Here is an 18,724-nt window from a genome sequence, read left to right as displayed (position 1 = left end):
TGAAAGTAATATAGCCACTCCAGCTTTCTTATATGTTTGCATTGTATAACTTCCTATTCTTTTATTTTTAACCCTATTTGTATCTTCATAGTTAAAATGGCTTCCAGGTACCTGGGTGGCTCAGTCTGTTAAGTGCCCGATTCTTGGTTTTGGCTCAGGTCATCATCTCAGGGTTGTGGGATAGAGCCTCATGTAAGGCTCTGTGCTCAACATGGAGTCTTCTGGAGAGTCAGTCTCTCTCTCCACCACCCTCCCCCCAATAAAATCTTTAAAAAGAAATAAAATGGCTTTCTTATAAACAGCAGACAATGTTATGGACTGAATGTGTCTCCCTCTTCTCACACATGGGCACATCAGTACTTAGAGATGGAGGGGTCCCTTTAGATCTGTAGAGTTCTGTCAGGCTCCCTCTTCCTTGATACTCTGGCCCACAAATTCTTTCCACTTTGGCTTCCTTAACCTCTTGGTGTCTCAACAATGTGAGGTCCAGGTTCTGTTCAGGTTCCTTTACTTGTATTGGGTTGTTTCCAGTTGGTAAACTGGTGTAATCATAGGATTCATCTTGTTTGAAAAACAGATAGCCCAAGACTTGGATCACAGAGAGTAATGTTTGAAAGCCATTATTTTGTCCAGTTTTCCAGTTGTTTAACACAAAAGGACAAATCTAGTCCCTGTTACTGCATCTTAATCAGAAGCAAGGAGTTTTAACTTAGGGGATCCTTGGGTGGCTCAGTGGTTGAGTGTTTGCCTTCAGCCCAGGGCATGATCCTGGGGTCCCAGGATCAAGTCCCACATTGGGCTCCCTGCATGGAGCCTGCTTCTCCCTCTTCCTGTGTCTCTTTCTCATGAATAAATAAATAAAATCTGGGGTGGCCCCGGTGGCGCAGCGGTTTGGCGCCGCCTGCAGCCCGGGGTGTGATCCTGGAGACCCGGGATCAAGTCCCACATCGGGCTCCTTGCATAGAGCCTCCTTCTCCCTCTGTGTCTCTGCCTCTCTCTCACTCTCTGTGTGTCTCTCATGAATAAATAAATGAAGTCTTAAAAAAATAAAATCTTAAAAAAAAGAAGTTTTAACTTATTTGAAACAATTTGAAAATTACAGCAAAGCCACAAGAACTTCTATATACCCGTTATTCAGATCCCACTGCCAATTGTCCCAGTAATGTCCTTTATAACAAAAGGATCCAATCAGGGATGACACATGGCATTCAGCTGTCTTGTGTCCTTCAAACTGGAATAGGTTTTTGTTTTTGGTTTTCATCTTCATGAATTTGACAGCTTTAAAGAGGTCAGGCTAGTCTTTTTGCAGGATGTCCTTCAATTTGGGTTTTCTAATATTTCCTTGTGATTCAACTGTGTTATGCATTTTTGGCTGGGCTATCCCAGAAGTGATCCTGTGTTCATCTCAGTGCATTCTATTACGTAGCACAGGATGTCAATTTGTCCCATTACTGATGTTAAATTTGACCACCTTATTAATTTGGCATTTGCCAGGTTTCTTGACTACAAAGTTACTTTTTTCTCCCTCACTCTGTAATTAATTAGGGTTCAGCAGGGTGATTCTTTGAGATATAAAATCCCATCCCCTATCTTCTTCTCATCTTCTAATTTTAGCATCAGTTGATTTTTGTGTGTGTCAATTATTACCATTATAACTGCCAACTAGTGATTTCCTAATTCCATCATTCCTTCTATATTTGTTAGGTGACATTCTAGTATTCATGTGTACCTCTGTTACTATCATTATTTTGATACTCAAATTGTCCCAGATCTGGCCAGTGAGAACACCTTCAAGGTAGCATCTGTATTCTTTTGATATATGCCACCATCATTCCTTGAGTGCTTCCATATTTCCTGGTACAATAAGATGTCCCAGGCTTATTTGCTCTTTCCCCACCCCAGCCCTGGAGTCAGCTTCTTTGCCAAGCAGCCTGATTCCTTTTACCAGAGACTGGTATCTTTAAGATCTGAATACTCCGTATGCTCATTGCTACTTCTTTACCTTCACAGCAAAAAGCTAGGAGATACATGAACATATTTGCATACAAACACATATATCTCAACCCATCTACCTAAATCGAAAATCAGGAACTCCATGCCAACACCTATTCCAATCCAGCCCACAGGGTTCATTTGGATAGCCCTTTTCCATGCCTGTAATTCTTCTCCAAAAGCAAGAAAACTGGCTTCCATTATCCTTAATATACTTACCTGCTCAGTCTCCCTGGATATTGCCAACCTCCCACACCCGCCAGGCCACTGTTCCAGACTCCCTCCTCCACCTGTCCCTGGCCCCATGGGGCTGCCTTCCTACTCCACTGTAGCTTGCCTAATGACTTTTTACTGAAATGGCAGACAGGCAGGCACATCTTGTTTTTAAGACAAAAATACATTCCACAAATATACTTACATCTGCTTTAACAGAGCCTTAAGGTTTAGTATAGAATAAATGCTACAATCAAAATTGCAAGTAGTAAAAGAGAAATTAAATTCTTGTACATAAAATTTGATTTATCAGCCTCCAAAAAAAACATTCATGTGTGCATTTCATTAGGTACATTTAAGAAGCTCAACAATTTATTTCTCTAAACTATCTCCCCCAAAAAAATACCCTGTGCTATCGTTCCTTTCCATTTTTAACCTCAACTCTAATAACACGGGACAGGTATTTTGAATTTATGCATCATATTGTGTATTATTAAAAATCAGTTTTCAGTAAAACTACCCCAGTAAACCAGAAGATAAACACCAAATCTCCTCATACCATAAATTTAATGTGCCACTTTCTGCATAAGAAAAATCATTTCAAGTTATTTTCACTAGTAACTTCAAAAAATTGTAGTTATCCTAGAAATTGATCAACAAGAACTTCTTTCTCCAGTGTTTCTTAAATCTGAAAGCTTGCAGACCTCTAAAAAGTCATCTCTGGACCCCTTAGCATGAAAGACAACCACAAGGCATGTATGATCACTTGGTGCCAACAGCCCAAATGCAAATTCAAATACTGAAATCATGCAGCATGGTTCAGTTACAAGGTCAAAAGATCTAGATTTTTTTAAAGATGACTATAAAAATATAGAATTAAAAAAAATACTTTTCTCGAGTTCTCATAGCTCCTGCTCAAGATTTTCTCTCTAGACTCCCGTTTGAGGAACACTACCCTAACACTTATAACATTCAGTCCAAAGCATACACACAAGCAAGTGTGAAATATAATTTTAAACTCTTCTCATTGAAAAATGGAAAAACTTTTAAAAGTTTTACTCAAAAATTTCCTCCATCCCATAAGCATGGGATCATAGACCATAACAAATGGCAGTCAATTTTAAAATCCAATTCCTCAAGAAATACTTCAATACCAAAAGAATCATCTCTATTCAGAACTCTGCATTTTGGTGTTAATTCCACTCTCAGCATCTTTAAAACATGAGCATTCCTACTGTTTATTGTTCATGTTTATAAAGGTATCCTATCCTTTAAAAGGACTACACCTGGTACTTGGGGGTTGTCAGAAAGTTGTTTCATTTCATTTGTCAAATACCTGAGTAAGTCCCCTAGAACAAAGGGTAGGCAAAGGTTTCAAGCAAAAAATGGTTGTTGAAACTTTTAAGAGAAAAATGACCAGAAAACGCAGGACTTGAAAAAAAAATCTCTACAATCCACAAGCAGTTGTCTTAGCCATCTCCCAAGCAATGCTTTAGCATGTTAATGCCCTACTTCTAAAATTTCTATCTTGATGGGGGGGGGGGGGGGGATACTGTTTATTGTATAGTATTACAACCAAAGGTTAGGTCATTACATTTTTTGTGTCACATCATACAAACGAGACATAAGCAGAAATATCAAAGAACTGAGTTTTTTATTAAACACAAAATTATAAAGTTTTAAAAGCAACTACTCTTCATCATAGCTGTCTAACTAAAACATGGTCCTACTGTTCTCTACTAAAAAGAAGCCTGGAGAGACCCACTCCCATCTATTGTTACTACGCCAGTAAATGAGAAATCACAGTCACTCCGGCCCAGGGCGGGTACAGCCGTGGACAATGGAGCATGTGTGTGTTCAGACAATTGCACTGGGAGTGCTGCAGAAGTGGATAAGCCACTTTGCCTTGCTTGATGGCAACACATAAAGACGATTGTTGGCTATCCCGTCGCGGCTTCCGCATGCTAATATGCACTGGGTCTTGTCTCTCTTCTCCATGTGGGGCGACAAATGAGAACTTCTTTGCACCTAGGAAGTGTGTAATATCGTTTCTTACCAAACAGTGAATTTTCAAGACAAACTCTGAATGAGGAGTGGGTTTTGAGTACACCGCCTTTCCTAATGCTGTGGCTCGGGGCCAGAGGCAGGCAAGCATGGAGCAGATGGAGTCCTGGCAAGGTCTCCTCTGTCCCTGCATTAGCAGCATCTGCTCATTACTCAGAACCTTCGCCTGCTTTATCTAATGCTCCAGGAAAAGCATTTTGATTTGATTCATTTCGGTACGGTAACGTGCAACACAATTAGTGGTAAAATCAAACTGGAGGACAGCCAGTGCTGACAATCGGAAACAAGGCAGAAGAAATATGAGGCCAGTGGGTTGGAATTCAAAAAATCACAACTGTGGATCACCTTGCCAAATCTCAACACCCCAGGTGGGTGTACAGTGTTCCTACAGGGCAAGGAGGCTAAAAAGGATGAAGGGACGACTTACTTTCTCCCAAAGAGTCTTCCATCTTCCCTCTGAATAGGACTCCTTGTGTGGAGAATATATGTGTAGACGATCAACAGGGCCTCAGTGACTACAGAGCTTCCCTTTGGCACAGCCAGGGAGCTGAAGTTCATTAACTCATTTTATCATCTTATTCTTCTTTTCTGTAGGGCACAGTCACAAATTTTATACAGTAGACCCCACAAGGTACATTTCTTTTTTGTCATGTTTTGGCTAAGAAGTGCCTATTTGCTGCTCCTGAAAAGGAGCAATATAAAAATGAGCATTTGATCATTTCAATCTGTCTTTGCCTCAGAAGTAGCTACTCATGAATATGTTGGTGTAAATACCACAGTGTCAATCTGTTAAAATTAAGTGAGACCAAAGACAATGCCACCTGAATTCTGGAAGAAAAAAGGAAAAGTTGTGGTATATCCCAGAAATAGTAAAGCCCCAAACAGACTCAGAGGGAGAAAAGAAGTAAAAATGCAAGAGTTCTCACCAAAGACAATCTTAATACCAAAATGAATTTGAGACCAAAGATTTCAACACAAATGACGTAAATATTATACATTTTAATCTGATCTTAGAGTAGCGGAGATCCCCCTGAGCATGCTGTGGAACCTAGAAAGACAACACAACTTCCATTCCTGTACTCAAATGAAAGGTCTTATAGGTAAGATTTTTAGCTACACTGTAATAGCAGAAGGTCTGGAACAACACAATTGTTCCTCAGTAAGGAGCTATGTAAGTGAACCAAGGACCAAGGTCTTTGTACACATAGAATACTGTGCAGGATGAAAAAAAAGGGGCGGGGGAGCTGTTTTTCTATATACAGACATGGACAAGCTTTCAAGACAGGTCATTAGGTGAAAAAAGCCAAAGTGCAGAATATTAAGTAATATGCTATCTTTCATTTAAGAAAAAGATAGAGGAGGGAAATGAATCCTTCTATTTGTAATACAGAAATACCCAAAGGATAGACAAAAAATGTAAAATATATGGTTGCTTTAGGATGGAGTGGACAAAAATGGGTAAAACCAAGACTCCTCAATGTGTAACCTTTTACATTAGTGTGGTCTTACAACCCTAAAAATACAGTACTTAGTCAAAAACACTAAATTGCAAAAAAAAACTTCACACAATTATGGATTAAAAAATTAAAATTAAACACACATACAACTACCATTTAGAAAAATAAACCATAAACTAAGTCCACTGAATAATAACTGACAAACTGAAAAAGTCTATATGAAATAGGTATGGCAAGGACTATTTCCCTTCCCAAGCAGAAAAGATAATCCAGAGAAAAATGAGAACAGACAAGAACAAGCAATTTGCAGAAAATAAATAGAAAAAAATAAGACAATGAAAATGTGTTCGTGTATGTACATGAAGAAAGGCAAACAAGAACAATAGTTAAATGCCATTTCCACCTATCAGGCCAGAGTGAGGAAGCCACCACTCTATGTTGGTAGAACCATTAACTGGTAGAACCTTCTTAGAGAGCAATTTGGTAATATTTATCAAAACAAAGCATATGTAGCCTCCAATCCGGTAATTACTAGTAATTTACCCCATGGCCATACTTGCACAAGTCCATCATGGTATTTCAGGATATTGCTCACAGCACTGTTTTTAATAACAAAAATAAACAATCCAAGTGTATGTCATTATGGGCTTTAATAAATTATAAATACAGCCACACCATGCCGTAGAACACAGGCTGAAAAAGAATAACGTTTGCCTGTAAAGTCAATATGAAACGATACCAAGTTGTGTCATTGTGTTAAAAAACAAAACAAAACAAAAGGGCAAGGTGCAGAAAAGTACATCGCATAGGACCTGTATGTAAAATATATGAAGGACAGAGGTAGGGATGCAAGGGAGCACTACTTCAGCTTCTTTTTGGATAGGTTTTCTTTTACATATTATACTTTTTTTTCTTTGTTTGAATGTTAACTGTAATTTTTTTAAATCAAGTTTTAAAATACATTTTGACCATTATTAACCAAGTATTTGCCAAAAAACGTAGTTCATCTTATCTACGTGGTTTCCCAATGTTTCTGTGCAGCAAGAGGGATGAGGAGGACAAATGATTCTGACCAATGTTGTGAAACCAGCAGCACACCAGCCCATCTCCTCAAGCTGTATTTTCAAGCTCCCAAGACAGGAGACATGGGGGTGCCAGTCAATCAGGTGCACGTCTCTCCAGGCGTCCCTGTGTTCAGTGTCACATACACCGTGCACTACAACCCCAGCATGGCCTGGGACACCCAGTCACTCTTCTGGACTCACAATTCAACCTCAAGCCAATTACCTAGCTGGTCTCTTTGGGCCCCGGTTTCCCCAGCTGAAGGCAGATGTGTGTGCACATGTGCGGCAGGGGGAGGCTAGGAGAGGACACTACAGCTGTAGGATTCTTAACTACCACCTTTGCATATTTGCTTTTTAGAGAAACTCACTGGTAATCTGGAAAGTAGCAAACACTCTGAAGCCGATCTTATGTTATCTGTCAAGGAGCTCAGCAAACGCACAGGAAATGTTACCTTCCACAGAAAGAGGTTAGCTGAATTTCTAAAGGCTGAAGAAAAAATCTACCAGAGGTGTCTACTAATGTCTACGTGAAAGAACAGTTCATGTTAAAAAAACAAAAATCATTTTCAAGATTTCAGCCTTATTTTTTTAGTGACATATAGATATAAACTTGCCCCTTAGCTACTTTACTACAGTTCTGAACCTCTGAGCCAACCACAGACTCTGTGGTTGTTCTACTGCCTCTGAAGATCTGCAATATTGCCATGACATGAAGACTAACATTCCAAAATATTTTGCAGTCCAAACTCAGGCAAGTGGGGAAACAAAGCCTTTGCAGATTCCAACATCACAACCTAATGGAAGTTAGGAGTATAGAGTATGATAGCCATCAAAATTAGCATTCCTATTAGCTAGACAGGTATTTCATGACTTAGTAAATATAATTTTGGACTTTTCTTACCTAGTTATCTAAATCCATGGTTGCTCATTCACAAAAAGAATTTTATAAATCTCAGAGAGCCAACATATCACCATAATTTTGTATCGTATAGAAGCACTAGGAAAAGATAGGCATTGACTTTTTTCTATTTCCATATTTGTCAATAGATTATCTGTCTATCCCTCCTTTTTCCTGTTCCCTTTGGACTGAACAGAGACTAAAGGAAAAGTAGGCCAAGTATATTTAATATTTTATACCAAACAAGCTATTTGCTTAAGATGGCTTGGCCAGCCTTGTGTCTGGCACTAAAACCCAGCCTGCCAGTTCCAGTAGGAATTAAACACCAGTCTTACTGGGTGCTGTGCTCCAGTGCCTACTAATGCATGGAGGGGTTATTGGCCAACTTCTTCACATAAAGGCAAGAGTGAGTGTATGTGTGTGAACATGTGTGTGTGCACCCACGTGTATGTATACAGGGATTACAGGGGGAGCCGGCCACAGCTGCTTAATTTTTGTAAAGCTTTTTTTTTTTTTTCTTAATAGGGAGGAGGGTTGCGGTTACTTACCATCCTCATAAGCTGCTACCGCCAGCGAGCTGTTTATCCTCACAAAGGAGACATATGGCTGCATTCCAGGCTCATCCTCCTCATACTCTGATTCCAGGAAAGGGGCTGTGTAGTCCCAGGTGCGGGTGTCCCACACCCTCACGTCCCCTGATGTATATCTGGAAAAGAAGGGCACACTTGGTTCCAAATGGGGCCTGGAAAGCAGGGCCATGGTGGAGAAAATGGGGAGAGTCTCAAAACAACAGAGGAATAAGATCTAGTTGGTGTGGAACCACTCCTGCAATACTGTTTAGGTGAGTAATTCTAACAGGAGAAAATGTCACCTAGATGACAGAAGGCTATGAACATGGCTCATGTTCTCACACAGCACAGTGGCGACAGTTCAAATGAGAATGCTATACTATGACACTGATAGCAAGATCTCCTTTACACTATCATAACCAATTTGCTACCTTGCGTTCTCCCAGCAAAGGGATCACTAGCAGAAATTTGTAGAAGCCACAGTATTTACACACATACACTAAAGACAGACTGAGAGAGAAATGCTAAGGACTAATGGTCTTACAGGCACAAGCTTTCTAATGCCTCATCCATGCATCAGATTTGACTGATTAAAGTCCCTAAAGACTAATTGATTTGCTGAAACAATTAAATCTTGCCTTTAGCAGCCAGACAATGCTGCCTTCTCATGAAAAGCTCTTGCTGAAATGCATGACACACTCCCCAGTTTTGCCCACTTAGAAAAGCGGAGCACTCACTCTCTCCTATTACTACTGCCACTCCAACAAATGACTCTCTCCATCAAAGCTATGGCAGGGCCAGAGCCTGCTCAGACACAAGGGTAATGGAATGGCCAGATGACGAGGTGGTGTGCTGCCTGCCATTGAGGTATTTATGCTAAGTTCCTTACATCTGCTACAGAGGGTTTTGTTCAACATGTAAATCAACTAACTGTCAGGAAGCATGTTAGAAATGCTTTAAGAGTCTAATGATGTACCCCACAAACACAAAGATAGGTACGCAATTTTAAGTAGTTCACAGTCTTCTTGAGGCCCTAGCCATAGTTTCTTCAGGGTTTCTTGGATCCCACATTAAAACTATGAAGACCCAAACAAGATAATTTGCTTAGCTACTGAAATCTAGCACATCTGTAGTAGTTACAGATCCAATTTCTCACGTGAAATATCTTAATAAGGAAACAACATTCTGATAGAGGAGTGCTTCATTTACTGAATAGAACAGCAATTCCCTTAAATTATTGACAGTAAATATATACATTATGTAATTCAAAGGTAATTCCATCACACAAATTCCCTCAGTTGGAGAATTCAGCTGCCCCCCTGCAGGACAGTGCCTGAGGAGTGCACGTGTGGCGTAAAGAGCCAATAGGAGAGACATGCTTTCTAAAATTGGACTGAAGGAACTCTGCATGACCACTGATCCCCCAGTAAACAGGAATGCTCACTCTATGAGTGTTGTTAAGCCTGGCAATGCTGGAGCAAGGGTGGGTATTGATATCACCGTGGCCAAAGCACGGCCACTGGCTCCCAAGTCCTCTTGGCAGCATTCCAGAGCCCCCTTTTTAATGAGGAACGCTGTATGAGAACATACACCACTACACTAAATCTATCAGGCTCACCTTGGCACCCCTGAAAACAACTCAGGCATTCCCTGGAGTAAGGCCACTTGCTTAGCTATAGAGACACCAAACAGAGATAACATATTTGAATGTCTAGACTGTGCATGATTAGATTCTTAAATTCTATGTGAAACCAAGGAGCCATTTCAGAAAAGAAAGGTGAGAGGGATGGCAACACCATCAGAAATAGACAGGGAGTGAAAGGAAGACACAGAAAGTGAATGTCAGGGGTCAGAGAGCTCCAGAACTTGGAGGGAAAGCACACTGACTGGGAAACATATTTCCTTTCCTTTGATCACTTACATCGGCCCACACCCACGGCCTCGCAGGGCCCCTTGTGCGCCCCATCAGGGGCTCTAGAGGCCAGCAGAGTAGTACGGAGGAAAGCAGTTCAGAGGCCTGAGCTCCAGCCCCAAAGCCCCTTTACATAGCAAGTTCTGAGGCAAAACAACAAAACCAAAATTTGCCAAACTGCTGGCCCATACAGGGCACTGGGAGCTGTGACCTACACCGGGCTGCTCCCTCTCCTCCCCCGGCAAGGCTCTCACACAGAAGAGCACTCTATGAGTGTCTAAAGGGTCCTGACAGGGCTTCTCCCCCCACAAAAAAAGTTGTCCGCTCACTCCAAGACACCACAGGTCTAGAATTAAACCCCTATTCTGTTCAAAAGGCTTCAGTTCACCACAAACTAGCCTTTTTTTTTTGCTGAATTCTTCCCTTCCTCGGTGACCACATTAGTCCAAATCCCTGATGCAAAACTGAGCGGCTCCTCCATATCCCTTCAGCCCTCCCCACACTGCCTCAGGGTCCTTAGTCCCAAGCCTCCCTGGCCCCATCAGCCCTGCACAAGCCAAGCCCTCAAAAGTACTTGATGACATGAATAATCTTTCTCCCTTCCTCCCTTCCCCTTCAAACTGGACCGTGTCCCCCTGCAATCTAGCCTAGATAACAGCAGCCTCGACTTGACTCTCACAGCAACTGTATGTGTGTGTGTGTGTGTGTGTGTGTGTGTGTGTGTGTGTGTGTGTGTGTCTGTCTGACTGCTCACCTCCCCAAGAACCTATAAGCCTCTAAGGTCAGGGTCTGGGCCTTGCTCCCAGCTAGGAGCCCATCAACTAGAAGAGTCAGACTAGAATAGCACTTGACACTTAGCCCTCTAGCTACTCAGGCCTTAACATCTTATTGATGACATTTTAATCACTGGGCCTAGCACAGAGATCCCTCCACAAACTAGCTTCTGCCCTACTCCCCAGTCTCATTTTCTGCTCTTCTTTAGCATGAACCAGCCTCCAGACAAGTCTGCCATTTCTGGCTTCCATATGATCTTGCCTTGGCATCTTTGCTCCCATTATCCACCCTTCTGGAGTGCTTTCCCTCCTGACAACTCAGCTCAAGGCATCCCAACGTTGGCTGTACATGAGAATCACCTGGGTTGCTTTCCAAACTCCTGATACCCAGAGCAAACCCAGACCACTGAAATATGACTCTCTGGGAGTGGAACCGCCATCAGTTTTTCCAATGTTTAGGCAAGACTGAGAACCACTGATCTAGCCCAAGCCTACCAACTGCTCAATGTCTAGCATAGGCCCTCTTCCTCTACGAAGCCTTCTCTGACTCTACTACCACTGTATCAACTTGCTCTGTATCTGAAGAAATGGCATTCATCGTTACATTCTACATCTCGACTGTCAAGTCCCTGAGGAAGCCATATCTCAATGCCATATCTCCATCACAGTGCCTTACACATAGCTAATAATATGCAGTGACTGGAAGGTAGTGTCCACAAGTAACAACCTGACTGGTCTGAGTGGCATCCCCTTTTACTTCTACTGGCCCCATTCCACTGCTGATGATCAGTGAAATACTCAGAACACTTATCAAGAGGTGTTAAACTCTTCGCATTTACTTCCAAGTGGATTAAAATATCTATAAAAACACAAGATAAGCTAAATTATTTTGGTAAAGAAGAACATTTTCAAAGATATCCATTTAAATTAGCTCCATTCTTCATGGCCAAAGAACATGATAATAGCATAATGCAAATGATTCAGGAGGCAAAACATAAAAGACTCCATGTCTCCTTTTTGAGGGGAACAGAATAAATACCCTGTTTCAGCAGGTACCATGTGAGGACTCAGCGCCAGGCTCTAGAATCTAATGCAAGTGAAAGCAGCCATAGCAATGGAGATCAGACTCAGTGCTAATGGATCTGTGCTAAAGAAGCAGACATTTTCATAAGGGTAAAACATTGGTTGGAGCAGAGGGAACCGGACCAAACCCTAAATGTGATCTAAAAGTGCTTAACAACATTGGCCAGGAGAAACAAGAACAGATAATCGAAGGGAGGTAGGAAAAAAAGCTGATTTTTCTCCAGAGCTCCAGATGTCTTTATCGCTGCCTAATGACAATTACACTCCACCAATTAAGACGCCACTATGACAGTTGCATTGTCAGTAAGCCTTTGGACCTCAATGTTGATGGCTCTCTAATTAGGGTCTGTGCAAAGTACAACTGCAACTCCTATATTAGCTGATGTAAGAGCACTAAAGAAAAACTGAAGGAGAAAGAAGCCTTTTCCAAATGAGTGAGGATGTCCCACTCCAGGGCACGGACCAGTGAAACTGTATGCTTTCCCAATCTTTTTTACGCTTGGCAAGGTTACCTCCAAATAAATAGGTCAGAGACCACAGCTGATTTTTTTGTTGAGAGGATGGGAATAGAGCCCCTCTCAAGCTCTGCACGCCAGAGCAATTGCCAATTTACAATGATTTACCACCAAAGAGCTTCCATTAACTAGTAAGTTCCCACTGAACAGACTACTTACTCATTTTGACTAAGAGACTTGAAGGAAGAAATGCTGTACAGCTAATAACAAAGAACCAAACAAATCCACCTTCAACTTTTCTTCTTATATAAATATCCCAAGTGGGGCAGGGGAGATGAAAGTAGGTGTTTATATATTGCTTTCAGGTGCCTCTACTTATTTGCTAAAAATATATTTTTTTCTGAAGCTCTTCATGACAACTTCAGGTGTTGTTTTAAGAATGCTGTAAGTAAGGTTAAGTGACTTACCCAAGGTCACAAAAAGCATTTTAGTGGCACAACTGGGATCAAACAGGTCCCCAGGCTTTCCTCAAACTGCTGCTTAGCCAACAAGGCAGACTGCCTCCTCAGATGACAGGGTCTTTAAACAAATACGGCTTCTAAGGACCATCCCCATTTAAGTGAAATATATTGTTTTCAATATGGTGACTCAGGCTTGCAGGACACAGCCCGTGAACCTAACCCATCAATTCTACCACTATCTCTAACTAGAAGGCAAGGAGCCAAAAAAAAAAAAAAAGGCTCAGTGTGCTGGCAAAACTCTACCTAGCTAACTCCTAGTTATCCTTCCAGACCCAGCTGAGAAGTAATTTTCCAGGAGAACCCTGGCCTGACTCTGAGCCTGTACTAGGTGACTTTCTCTAATGTATTAACGGTGGGTACCTTGCTCTTCCCCACCCTAACATTTCCCATGTTCTGTCACCACCTGTCTTGTAACCTCTAGCCAGCCTGGGAGCAAGGGAAGTATCTGCAGCATTTGTCTGTGCTTAGTAAAAATGTTCAATGAATGAATCTACCAGCTTAAACCCAGAGGACAGAACTGGTTTAACGCTTACAAAGCAATTAGGCAAAGGTCCCTAAAAATGCAGCACCCGCATTTCGAGAAACATTTTGGTCCTTACCACACAGAGGCTTTAAGAACTATTCGCAAGCTCCATATTTTATTTAGTAAAAACCAAAGAATACAAATCAATGAAATCAAGAGTATTTACTGTTTTCTATGAAACTTGACTGTGTTGTATTATGCAATTAACAAAATGAACTCAATCCCACAGTGCAGTCTTTCTGCGGAAAAGCACTACTACAGACATCAAGTGCAGCTTAAGACGCATCAATTGAAAAATAATGAACATCTTAATGGACTTTACGAGATACAAGCACTACACACTTAAAACTGTTTTCCATACATCTTGGTTAATCACAATCAATAGAGTCAGAGTCAATGATGGTTATGCAGAGTTATTGTAGCTGTGGCCCTTCCCATTATTCCTTGGAGAACCAGAGATGGATAAATGCAGTCATGAGTTCACCAGTATTTATTAAGGATATTCTGGAGCTCCTTCATTAAGGATATAATAAATGTAATGCTCTCCTCCAGTCTCTTATCAATACCTTACCTCAGACTTATTTACCAGAAGAGCACATATACCTCACAGCAGAAAATAAATAAATTTAGAAGTATTTTTTAAAAGAGGTCCCTAACGGGTAATGATCGAATTTCTTATGGGAAACAGTCCAATGTCATAATGAGCAGCAGCACAAAATCTATATAAGCCAAGGTTTAAAGAAAAACTATCAAGAGAAAAAGTTCTTTAAGGAGGAGGAAAATAGAAATCATGTCCTTACTAAGTAAGCGGACATTTGTCTAACACAACTTTATCACCTGTATTTACAAAGCAAGTTATCTCAAGAGTTTCAAAGCAATCCATGGGGGATCCCTGGGTGACTCAGTTGTCAAGCGCCTGCCTTCAGCCCAGGGCATGATCCTGGAGTCCTGGAATCAAGTCCTGCATCGGGCTTCCTGCATGGAGGCTGCTTCTCCCTCTGCCTGTCTCTATCTCTGTGTCTCTCATGAATAAATAAATAAAAATCTTTTAAAAATAAAAAAAAATTTTAAAAGCAATCTACAGGTATTATCCTTTTTTAAAAATTATCCATTTTTTATACATTCACCTGAAACTGGCCAAGTATTGAACCCCATCCTTACCATTTTTAGCTCCTGGGTAGAATAGATTTTAAAATTTGGGGCAAATATACATTTCAGAGAAAAGCCATATTGTGAAATGGTACATGGTCAACTAAAACACACATTTTTAATTACTAGGGGAAAGGAAGAGAAAAAAATGTCTGTAAGTGGAGTATTTTAAGCTACCTTAGGTGCAGGACTGTGTTTGAACCATTATTTTCCTGCAGTTATTAGAAATGAGAGAATTCCACTGGAAGAGCAAACTGAACCAGAGATTCAGACATTAGAATTTAAACTCAAAGCTTTGCTTCCAGCCTACAGAAGACTGGAAACCCTGATGTCCAGGTTAGTGTGGACAGACAGAGCTAAAAAAAATAAAAGCCAGAACAACAGCCAGAAGTCACTTGGCTGCTAGAGAGAGGTGTTGGCACTTTGGTCTTGTGTCTACTTAGGCACACTTGCCTTAAAGGGAACAGAGGTGGATGAAAATGCATGAGATCAAATGGGACAATGATATTTTTAGGGAAAGAAAAGAACTAATATTTTGAGACATTAAATTATAATTTTCCCCAGCTATTCCTGGTAGAGAAGAAACACTAATGCATGGTCACTGTTCCTTCTAGTAAAGATGGAAAGTGCACCCTAAAAAGGCAGATCACATCAGCAGAAAATGAGGGAAAAACACATTGAGGAGTGTTGAGAAAAAACCTTGATACAAGGAGGGTGCTTGATATTTTTTAAACCAAAAGGGGAGGGAAAGGTCCTCTAATGTGAATAGAGAAGTGTGCTCTCTTATGCACACTGAATGCTTCAGACTTATGAGTCTTCAGTAACAGTAAGGAGGGAGTCTATTGCAAAACACCACCATACTCCTGGGCATCTGATAAAAGCTTCTGGTGAGCTAATAGCTTAATGGTTAGCAGAGCTGGCACAAGGCCTCCAGTGAGCCCCAGCTTGATTTTCTCCTGCAGGATTTACCTGAGACACTCTTCTTCACTAGGTGGCAGTAAAGCAAATACACTTCTGGAGGATTATACCTAGACCTATGTCTCAGGTTTATAATGTGGCCTTTCTGAACCTATGATGTCATCTGTTTTCAATGCTCTTAACTTCCAGAGTGCAACTGGGGACACGAAGAACAGTCTTGGCATCACAAAACAGGACAGGGAGGTTTTCATATGCTCATCTCTTCTGTTCTTTTTCTTTAATGATAAACATAATTTGGGAAACATTTTAAGATTCTCAGAGCTGTCATCACTAAAACAAACAAAACCACACTTCCTAATCACTTATTATCAACACACTTTCCAGATAATCTCTCTTCTTCTAAATACTAGGAAAAGCACACACTAACCCTCATTGCAATCAGGACGGCTACCCCCATCACAGAAAAAATGCTGCCAGAAGTTGAATTCTGAAAGAGACTGGTGGATTACAGTATGAAAATTGGTGGCTTCTGAACACAAATTTTTCTCAGGTTAAAGAAATGAGAAATTCTAGCTGAAAGAACAAAGGAAAGGTTGTGTCTGAATTACATAGTCACAGTTGAAGAAACTTATCTAACCAGCAAAGACAACAACTGCTTCAGGTGTTTTTTGAGATACTGTATATCATTGCTAAGTGGTCAAATGAGACCACAGAAAGGCAAGAAGGCCAAATGAGACCACAGGAGGAGCCTGGGCAGGTCAAAGACATGGTAAAGGGATCCCTGGGTGGCGCAGCGGTTTGGCGCCTGCCTTTGGCCCAGGGCGCGATCCTGGAGACCCGGGATCGAATCCCACGTCGGGCTCCTGGTGCATGGAGCCTGCTTCTCCCTCTGCCTGTGTCTCTGCCTCTCTCTCTCTCTCTCTCTGTGTGTGACTATCATAAATAAATAAATAAATTTATTTAAAAAAAAAAAAAAAAAAAAAAAAACAAAGACATGGTAAAGAGGCTCAGAAAGTGTAGGGCCTCAGAAGTATAAGGCATTTTCATTCTGTACACACTTTCTTCAAAGTTTCTTGAGTTCTGGGTCCACTGTTAGGTTCCAAGGGTGCTCAATACACCACCTTCACCATTTTAAGAGGGATACAGTTAATAAGACCCAACACTGCCAAGACACAGAAAAGGGTGGGCCAGGGAAAAAAGGGTCACTGGTTCGTGAGCACTGGTGACCTCTGAGAGAGCGTGGCTTGGTGGAGGGGCTAGGATGGAATCCAGACTTCAGGAGGTTAAGTCATGAATGTGTCCTCTCTTGTTATTAATGGCACTGACAGAAAGAAGAGAGGTAGATTCAGGAGAGCAGTCTGAGGGATGGTTTGGAGACTTCTAGCCAAAAAGTTAGACTGGAGGAAGTTGAGGATTATAAGGGCTTTTTAAAAGTACTTTCTTCATCTGGAAAATATGAAAATTCATTCCTCTAAATCCAGTAATTCCACTAATGGGACTCTAGTCTAGGAAAATAGGCTAGGGGATAAAGGAAGACATGGGACTCTTTATTCTACACATTTATATGTAATTTAAAATTTCTAGAATTAGCATGTGCTTTCTAATTTTTTAAAAAGACTGGCAAAAGGGGATCCCTGGGTGGCTCAGCAGTTTAGCGCCTGCCTTTGGCCCAGGGCACGGTCCTGGAGTCCCGGGATCGAGTTCCGCATCGGGCTCCGGCATGGAGCCTGCTTCTCCCTCTGCCTGTTTCTCTGCCTCTCTCTCTATGTCTATCATAAATAAATAAAAATACATCTTTAAAAAAAAAAAAGACTGAAGACTGGCAAAATATGCAAACTTCTACGTAAAATATTCACAACATTATATATTAACAAAACACAGGAAGTGACTGTAATGTCCAATGCTAGGGGAATGAATTTTAAAAAATTAGGATATAATTATATCAGGAGGTTTTTTTTTTTTTTTTTTAGTTTTTTTTAAATAACAAATCAAATAATGAAAAGCATGTAATAACACAAATAAATCTCAGTTTAGTGAGGAACAAAGGCCAAAATAGAATGTAGATTAGGATTATGTGAAAATATGCATTAAAAAAATAACTCATGCACATCAAAAACCATAACGAGTTGTGTTAGCATGCTGTGATTTAGATGGCTTTTTTTCTTCTCTGCTTTCTAACGGTTTTGCAAAAACATGGTTTTACTACCATTTTTCATTTTTAACAGGAAAGAATGGTGTGTGCTGCAAAAGAAAACCCAAAATGAAGCTGTCATAGCTGCGCCATCAGAATAGCAAATGAGGGCTCATGAAGTAGCCCTAACACCCGGCTCTCCGTGTGGACACCGCAGAACAGCAGAGAGGTGCAGTGCATGTGTGCCACTCTCTGCTCGCCAGGCCTCTGAGCCTTAGCCAGCCACATAAAAGGAGTGTTTTGGAAGAGTTAATCTCTACAGCTCCTTCCAGATTTAAAATTACATGGTTCGAAGTTGAAAAGACTAAGAAATCAAGGGCCAGACAAATTAGGGATTTCTCCAGTCTTCCATGTAACACGCGATACCTAGGTGGGAGAGGGTATGTTAAACTGTAATGCTTCCTTCAGACAAAATAAGGAATAAGCACTGTGGGGCAGTTTACATCACATACCACCTCTAGTTTTTTTAAAAAAGATGCTTATAAATTAACTGCACAGAAAATACATGGCTGTGAAGTTAATTATTTCCAAGTACAGAAAACAAAAACGTTAACTGAGGCGAAGCTACATGATAAGCTGCAGTCACTTCTCCAGGAGTTAGGAGATGGGCAGATGTTGGGGGGGTAGGGGTTAACAGGCCAGGGGGTTACAGACACCTCTGGGAGGAGACAAGACTGGAGTTGGATCTTGCAGGAGGACGAGGGGGTTTGGGGTGATGAAAATGTCCTGGGGTTAGACAGTGGTAAGATGGTTATACAGCCTTGTGAAGATACTAGTAAATACAGACTTTTACAATTTAAAAGGGTACATTTTATGGTATATGAATTACATCTTAATTAAAAAAAAAAAAAAAAAAAAGATGTGGCAGAGGCAATTAGCAACTGTTGGAAAAGCCAAAGATACCTTAAAGAGAATAATCAGGAGAAAGGGTGGAAACAAATT

General features: G+C 41.0%; 1 protein-coding gene and 1 long non-coding RNA gene across 3 annotated transcripts in view; one reads left to right on the top strand and one right to left on the bottom strand.

The window, feature by feature from the left end:
• The window catches only part of LOC119866166, a 54,466-nt gene extending 36,153 nt beyond the window's left edge, over positions 1–18,313 (top strand). The window contains exons 1-3 of one of the 2 annotated variants that reach the window (XR_005379230.1): positions 6,846–7,257; positions 8,214–8,529; positions 17,817–18,313. This is a non-coding gene — a long non-coding RNA (uncharacterized LOC119866166). Of the gene's footprint in view, positions 1–6,845; positions 7,258–8,213; positions 8,530–17,816 lie in introns of those variants that run through there. The other variant, XR_005379229.1, reaches the window with a different exon arrangement.
• Positions 1–18,724, bottom strand: part of FBXW8 (F-box and WD repeat domain containing 8) — a 120,955-nt gene that overhangs the window by 62,650 nt on the left and 39,581 nt on the right. The window contains exon 5 of the mRNA XM_038575223.1: positions 8,237–8,394. Within this exon, the coding sequence (XP_038431151.1) occupies positions 8,237–8,394 (158 nt within the window). The remainder of the gene's footprint in view (positions 1–8,236; positions 8,395–18,724) is intronic.

This window comes from Canis lupus, chromosome 26 (assembly GCF_011100685.1).
Source record: "Canis lupus familiaris isolate Mischka breed German Shepherd chromosome 26, alternate assembly UU_Cfam_GSD_1.0, whole genome shotgun sequence".
NCBI lineage: Eukaryota > Metazoa > Chordata > Mammalia > Carnivora > Canidae > Canis > Canis lupus.
The sequence above is the reverse complement of the archived record's forward strand: the minus strand, read 5'-3'. Positions and strand labels throughout refer to the sequence as shown.